The sequence below is a fragment of the Rhipicephalus sanguineus genome, chromosome 9, assembly GCF_013339695.2.
Source record: "Rhipicephalus sanguineus isolate Rsan-2018 chromosome 9, BIME_Rsan_1.4, whole genome shotgun sequence".
NCBI lineage: Eukaryota > Metazoa > Arthropoda > Arachnida > Ixodida > Ixodidae > Rhipicephalus > Rhipicephalus sanguineus.
The window spans coordinates 132,617,357-132,625,628 of record NC_051184.2 but is presented as its reverse complement, the minus strand read 5'-3'; the positions used below and the strand labels follow the sequence as shown (position 1 = coordinate 132,625,628).

The window sequence follows — 8,272 nt, the reverse complement described above, 5'->3', positions numbered from 1 at the left end:
TGATGACATGCATGTTCCATATCTCCCAGTGCCTGACGCGCTCCATGTCAAGAAACCGGACAAGCCCACCAAAACCAACAACGTGCCTTCAGGCCCACCGAGACAGCTACCGCAGATTCGAGAGCAGTCACTGCCCGAATTCGCGGACGGTCACCGTGTCCTGGTTGAGATCTAGGAATATAATGCGACCAACGCGACTAAATACACCCAAGAATTGCCACTGCATTCTATTCCCTTCTCTGAGAAAAAACCACAACTAGTGAGGCCTATAAACCTGTCCTTACTGCGGAGCCCTGCAACAATGAACGCCCCTGTTTCGGCAGCGCCGTACATTCCGCATTGCGCGCGTGATAGGTGTGCATTGACGCGAAGCCGACGCACTTCTTCAAACCTGCGCAGACGCATCCGACTATTGACGACACGATATGTCTACGACCACAGCACATCGATTCGGTGGTCGCCCACTGTTCATTGTACATCCCTTGCAATGCATTCGGAAATTCGACGCGCGAAGCGGCAGCAGCGACCTTCATGCAATAGCCAGTGCCGTCCGCCTGAAACACCTACGTTTCACCAAACACAGTCGCTCAAGGACTGAAACCTGCAAAGGCCCACAAGGAACAGTCAATTCCGCCAACCAGAAACATTTCCGCATCTGGATCGCCATGCAGTGCCGCAGAGTGGCCGAGTGTAAGGAAGATGGCGGCGCTAACGCAAGTGCGCGCGCTAGGCAAGCGGGAAGACGAGAAAAACGAAGGAGAATAAGAACAGCCGGCCCACGAACGGGCGTTCCATCTTGTTTCTCTGCATTACACTATCTATCTATCTATCTATCTATCTATCTATCTATCTATCTATCTATCTATCTATCTATCTATCTATCTATCTATCTATCTATCTATCTATCTATCTATCTATCTATCTATCTATCTATCTATCTATTGCCGCCTATGTCTGGGTGCTCTTACGATCGCCTCCTTTTCTTGCTGTAAACTAAATTTGGCACGGGAGGGTAAAAGGATTGTACGAAATGAATAACGTCAAAATTCTGTCGCGTACGTCGTCAAATCCCTCCAGAAACGTGTGGCACATACCCGCTCACCACGGGCAGCGGTGTAAGGGTATGCGCCACAGGTGATTGACAGTTTATAGCCAACTAGGAACGGCGAGAACATACATTGGTAATTTAAATGCGAGAGCGTTAAGAAAAATTGTCATCGGAAGCGTTGACCCGACGAATGGAAAGAAGAAAAAATGAGGATTCCAGGAGGAATCGAACCCAAGCATTCTGTGTGGAAATCAGGTATGCTACCACGAAGACACGCCAGGCCTATAAAGTTGTATGGAAAAACAGCCTATGCAGGTGTAATATTGGTGCAACATCAATTGTGGTTGTGGTGCTGGCTATGTAATTTTACAAGGAAGCAATACACACTACACATGTACTCCTACGATACAGGCGCCATATGTGATTAACGCCTGTGGTTCCACTGTAGTACCCCTTTTAGAGCAATCTAATAAACATTACATTTGCATTCCTATGATTCAGTAATCTATATTGAAGCTATATTGAATATATATATATAGGATAAAGTGAACTTCTTTTTGCTACCGTAATACAAATTGTGAGAAACTTCGCACTACAATATAGGAAACACAAAAAATATTTATTTTACCCTGACAGTTTCGGCTGAAGGTCCAGCCTTCCTCAGATGATGTAAGCGAAATGAAAGAAAACGGCCATGGCCGATCCCGCTGTACAAGGGCTGCCCATCCAGTTTGCGGGCCAGACGATACTTAAAAAAAAGCAAAAAATAGAGAAAAAACGAAAAAAAAGAGAGAACTAACGAAGGAAGCAACAGTGACAAAACGAGGGAGGGAAAGAACAGTGGGAGGAGAGGCCGAGAGCCGCCGGAGGCGTGCGAGGCAGCGGGCTATGCCCGTGTTATATATATATATATATATATACCACTTCCGTTTGGGCGTATTCGTCCAAATGCGCGAGTAACGTAGGCGTCTGCAGGCGTCGTTTTAGTTCTTGAAATGTTTCCTCCTGCGGCGTTTACCACTTGAACTCGACGTCGGTACTGGTAAGGTTAGTAAGTGGCTCGGCGATGCGGGCGCAGATTTTGACGAACCGCCTGTATAGGCGCACAGGCCGAGAAATCGACAGAAAGCAGTCATTATCCTGGTCGTGTTGTGGTTGGCGGGTCCACGGGGACGCGAGACAGGCATTGAGCGTCAGAGTGCTTCTTGTGGACTTGTAAACGATGGTGACGTCGAATTCTTGGCTAATCGAATTCTTGGGCGCCGGCTAATGCCTCAAAGTCGACGGACGCTGAAACGGTGTCGATACGGGAGAGTGCGTCGGCTGCTTGATTTTCGATCCCCGCTACGTAGCGGATGTCCGTCAAAAATTCGGAAATGAAAGAAAGTTGGCGCAGTTCTCTTTCCGAATATGAGGAACTGTTGTTCTTTAACGCATATGTCAGCGGATTGTGGTCCGTTAAAATGTGGAAAGTGCGACCTTCGAGGAAGAAACGGAAATGCTTTACGGAGCAATAAATGGCCAGCATCTCTCTTCCAAAGGTGCTGTAGCGCACTTCCGTCGGTTTCAGCCGTTTCGTAAAGAAACCTATCGGTTTCCAGTCCTTGCCGTCGTGTTGTTGCAACACTGCTCCCACTTCCGTCGTTGAAGCGTCAACCATGAGCCGCGTTGGCGAGTCGGAAAGCGGGTGCATCAGAAGTGTTGCGGAGGCAAGTTGAGTTTTGGCGTCCTGGAAGGCTTTTTCGTGCTCCGCTGACCAGTGAAACTCGGGAGTTTTCTTGGTGTCCCGGCGCAGCAAATCAGTTAGCGGCTGTAGAATGTGTGCACAGGATGGGATGAAGCGCCTATGGAAGTTGATCAGCCCGTGAAACTCGCGCAACTTGCGGAAAGAAGTAGGCGTGGGAAATTCTCTAACGGCTTGTACCCGTGAGTCGAGCGGCAAGATGCCTTGCGGGGTGATTCGATGACCTAGGAAATCTAGTGCTTCAACACCAAATATGCACTTTTGGGGCTTCAAAACCAGACCATGCTCGTCAAGACGCTTGAAGAGGAGCCGCAGGTGATTTTCGTGCTCTTCCGGCGTTTTGCTGGCGACCAAAATGTCGTCTAAGTAGACGAAGACAAAAGCAGTCCGCGAGTGACCTCATTCATGAAACGCTGGAATGTTTGTGCCGCGTTCTTCAGTCCGTACGGCATACGAACAAATTCAAAGAGGCCGAACGGTGTTGCCACGGCCGGCTTTGGGATGTCGCTTGGTTCTACTGGAATCTGGTGATAAGCGGCCATCAGATCCAGCTTAGTGAAGATGGTCGTTCCCGCGAGGCGAGCGCTGAAATCATGGATGTGAGGGAGAGGATATTGGTCTGCCGTTGTCACAGCATTGAGTGCCCGATAATCACCGCAAGGCCGCCAGTCACCAGGCTCTTGTTTTGGCACCATGTGCAGCGCAGAAGACCAGTTGCTGGAAGAAGGTCGTATAATGCCGAGCTGGAGCATGTGGTCGAACTCACGACGGGCGATTTCGTGTCTTTGTCCAGCGAGCTTTCTAGGTCTCGCGGTGACGGGCGGTCCGGTGGTGACAATGTGATGCGTCACCTTGTGCTTGATTGGCAGTTCGGTGTTCCGAGGTTTGGTGATTTCAGGGAATTCAGCCAGAATCTTTTGAAAGTTTGACTCTGGGTGGAAAGTGCAAATGCCGCATGAGGACAGGTCAGACTTCAGTCCGACAACAGCGAGCGAAGTGACGTTGTCCTTGAGACGACGATCGCGAACGCTAACGTCAAGATTGAAGTGGCTCAGAAAGTCCGCTCCCAGGATGGCCATTCTGACGTCGGCCACAACGAAGAGCCATCGATATGTGCGCCTGAGTCCGATGTCTATCGTCATTGACTGCACTCCATATGATGCAATAGCAGTATTATTGACTGCAATTAGGCTGGAAATGGACTTGCCGCGTCGGCGATATTGAGCTGTTGCTGGTAGGATAGATAGCTCAGCTCCGGTATCGACAAGGAGGCGTGTGCCGGTGATGCGGTCGACAACGAAGAAGAGGCGGCTTGAGCGCTGGCCCGTGTCGCATTCCGCCGTTAGTTACTAGCCGGTGCGTTTCCCGTCCACGAGCGTGATTGCGTGCAGCGAGTGGCTTGCTCTCTGAAACGGCGGTGGTACCAGCAGACGCTCTGCTCTGCCTCGCTTGAGTGGCCGCGGTGCTGCGGGCTTCGAACATGGGACGACGAACGATGCCGTGCAGGACGGTGTTTGTTAGATAGGGCGAGGTTTTCCACTGCTGCAGCCAGTCGGTCAACTCTGTCCTCTAAGCGACCTAACCGGCTTGCATGGTCGGACATTCCCGCTGCAGCAATAGGCATTTTTGATGGCTCGGTGCAGTCGGTGATGCGGTCGGCGAGTTGAGCCAGACGCTCGAGAGCCACGTCGTCCGAGCCAGCGAGTATCATCCGTGTTGACTGTGACAGTCTCTGCAAAAACAACTCGCGAAGCAACGGCTGTTGACGCACCTCTGACGCTTGTTGGCCCAGCAGCTGACGCATTCGGTGGAGAAGATGCGAGGGACGCTTGTCACCGAGCTCTTCATGAGACAGGAGTTGTTGCAGCCTGCTCAGTTCGGACACCTCAAGACGTTTCAGGACGGTGCTTTTTAGTTCGTCGTAGGCCTTCTCCGATGGAGGGGAGGAGAGCACATCGTCTATGGCGTCAGCGATGTCAGGTGGCAGTGCTGCAACGACGTGGAGGTATTTCGACGCCTGCGATGTGATGCGCCGACGCTGGAAGCGGGCCTCGACTTGGCTGAACGACACCCTGGGGTTTTTGGGCCAGAAATGAGGAACCTTTAACTCCGAGGCGTTGGTTGTGGATGAGCTTGAAGTGCCTTCCTCATCTGACATGGCTGCTGTTTTTCCAAACGTCGCGGGTCACCACTTTATAACGTACTCGCGCCAAGGAGGAGCGAAAAGCAAAGTCCTGCACTCGTTGACGTCTGGGCAAGAACTAGTTTGTTTTCCAAGAAACAGAGGCTTCGAAAACGCCAACACAAAGGGGGCGTGACTGCTTATCTCCCGCGACACGCCGGTGATAACGTGAGGCATGTTGGCCGCGTATGCGCCGTGCGCCGCTGCATACGAATTGGTATGCGCACACAAATAAAAATTGTCGCGGTCATACAAGCAGGAAGGTGGTTCCAGTCAACGCATGTCTGGTGCAAAAAATAAGCATGGCAAGTGTGAGTGCGGCAAATGGGAACTTTAAGATGATGGTCGAACCGTGGTGATACATAATCTGGGAGAAGGAAAATATCATTTTAAGTGTTGGATTCGCGTAAACGATTTTGTGAAAATGGTTTTAGCGGAAGTACCCGCCGCCATTTAAGTGTTGGTAGAATTAGGGTAGCTTTCATTGCAGAAACACTAGCGTAGCGGTTATAATTTCAAAACACAAAGCGAGCTGCACGCTTCTCAATGCACTCAAGGGCATTAAGCTCCGTTAATACGGAGCTTAATGGATCCCAAATAGAACAAGCGTATTTCACTTTGGATCTAATGAGTGTTGTGTACAATATAAGTCTTAAGTATGAAATAGCGGATGAAATATCATGGCGGAGAAATCCAAGCACGCTATTAGTGTTATTAAATACATGTTCAACAAGCATATTTCAAGAGAGGTTGTAGGTTATATGCACACCCAGAAAGCGGTAAGTAGTAACGGGGTTTAGAGTGGAGTTATTAAGGGTATAGAAAAAATTGTCAATAATTTTATTGTGATGCATTACACTGATAATTTTACACTTACTAATGTTTAATTTCATGAGCAACTTGTCGCACCAGTTAGAAACAGCGTCAATGTCAGACTGCAAAGTACAGTGAAACCTCGGTGATACGATCACAGTTCATACGAATTTCGGAGTGATACGAATGTTTCGTTGGTCCCGGCCAAGGCCAATTGGCCTGCAATGTAATGGAGTACGGTTGTTGCGAACCGATATTCAGCCGCGACGTTTGATTCGAACGTACGCTACCACCCAGGTACGAAGAGGTGCTGTCCGCGCTGTCACGGAAGACGCGCTGAGCACGCGCGAGCGCGGGAACGCAAACGTGGAAATGCGCCCCATCCCGCCAAATCGTCAGAATCACGGTGTAAGAAAAACACTTTTCTTACGGTCACAATAAACCTTCAGAGACGCGTCACAGCCTCGTAGGTTGTGTGCGCGAATCTTTGAGGCTCTCATGTGCCTCCGTGTGCCTTCGCGTTTAGCTTGCAGTGGATTTTTTTAACGCGTCGACGCGGGCTGTTGTCGTTGTCATGTGTTTACACGCGCCTGCCTTGCGCATCAGAAATTCTATGGACGAGGACCAAAAGAAGGCGAGGACGGTCTTGGCGAATGAGTCAGGCCTCAGAATGTCAACATTGTGCGGGCACGGCCGTAAATCTCCCAAAAACATCCCTAACACCTCCGCGATAACAAAATCATAACACAGGACCGCGGTTTTGTAATTTTGTGGCCTTGATCAATCGCGTCAAAGCGCTTCTTTTGTTACTTGTGCTGCGGTACTCCGGTGTCATGCAAAAAAACATACTAAAATTTGTAAGGGGCTACTGCTGTCGCGGGTCACAACGCACCTGGTTCATTAATTAAATACGCGCATACAGGCCGTATATTTACGAGTGCTTGCATGATTGCCCACATCTAAAAACTTAACTGACAACCATTCCGGGGTCTTCCTGACGTTGCTGCGGCCCTGAAAAGCAATAAATGAAAATGTACACCCAGCTTTCCGTTGTCGCATGCTAATTTCCCATGCTTTCTGGTGATACGAATTTCCAATGATACGAATACTTTTGTTTGTCCTGTGAGATTCGTATCACCGAGGTTTCACTGTAGAAACATTATGTGGGTTATGAATGACACGATAAGGCCCGCAATCATCAGTAAAATCCTATTGGTAGAATTGATACCGACAGGTAAATTATTAATATACATAGGAAAAAGTAATGGATCTAAAACCGAACCCTGTGGTACGCCTGATGTAACAGAAATGGCACGAGAGTTATAATTATTAGCGTGGACATACTGCAGACGGTTAGTTAGAAAACAGTGAATCCAGTCAAGGATGTTAGGATCTATGCTCAGCTTAGAAGAAGAGTATGCGAAACAGTGTCAAAGGCTACAGCGTAATCTAAAAATATGCAGTCGATAATGAAATTATTGTCTAAATAACAGAAAACATCGTTAGTAAAAGAGAGTAACTGCATTTGACAAAGGAAGTGCTTCCTGAAACCATGTTGCCACGGAAAAAAATGAATTGGATTCAAGGAAAGATACTAAGTTCGAATAGATTATGTGCTGGAAAAGGTTGCAGGGTACTCTGGCTAAAGATACTGGCCTGTAATTTAAGGGAGAGTGGGTAGTACCTTATTTTTGCAGTGGAACCACCTTACCCATCCTCCAATCATTAGGCAAAGTGGCAGACTGCATAGACTGCGAAAAAAGTTCAGCGAGTATAGTGGAAGAATAGTGTTTTGTGTTTTTTAAGAACATTGAATTGATGCAATAATTACCTGCATAGCTAGAAAATTTCATTTTTTTCTGTTATACGGCACACTCCAGATGAGTCGACAGAGATGAAATTCATAGGAAAAAAAGAAGGGTCTTCGATAGAAGGCATGGAAAGGGGTGTTGCGACAGAAAAACAAGAAACAAATACATCATACATCACATTTCAGCAGTCACCACCGGAAACAGCATCACCATTGCTGTCGAGAAAGTGAATCGTTGTAGATCTGCTGCCATGAACTTCATTCCAGGGTTGCCGGCATACGTTTTTAGCCTGTGCAATGGCGTTTTTGTATTCGTGTTCAGCGACAAAGTACGCGTGCGTTATCATGCCTCATCGCCTCTTTTTCTCGGCGGAAAATCCTTTTCTTCTTGTTTAGTTATCGCTTCAATTAGGCGTTAAACAAAGGGGCTTGAGAAGAAGAAAGAATGTGTTGTTTGGGAATGTAGCAGTCGACCAAAAAAGCGACCTTTTCTTTGAACATAAACCAATTTTCTTGAATGGTGCCAGTATAAAAACTCGGCATATAGCTTGTGATGAAATTAGCAAGTTCATTACTTATTGCAGTAGAGTTGGCGGTTTTATAATCTTTAATAAATTTAACTTGCTTCGTGCAAGGCAAATGTGCATGAATACAACTGTGAATAAAACAGGGATC

The 8,272-nt window shown here is 47.9% G+C and overlaps 1 protein-coding gene across 1 annotated transcript; it reads right to left on the bottom strand.

The window, feature by feature from the left end:
- Positions 1 to 4,134: 4,134 nt before the first annotated feature.
- Positions 4,135 to 4,950, bottom strand: LOC119405856 (uncharacterized). Its single transcript, XM_037672686.1, has one exon. The coding sequence runs from the start codon at positions 4,948 to 4,950 to the stop codon at positions 4,135 to 4,137; it is 816 nt and encodes a 271-aa protein (XP_037528614.1).
- Between the last annotated feature and the right edge of the window lie 3,322 nt (positions 4,951 to 8,272).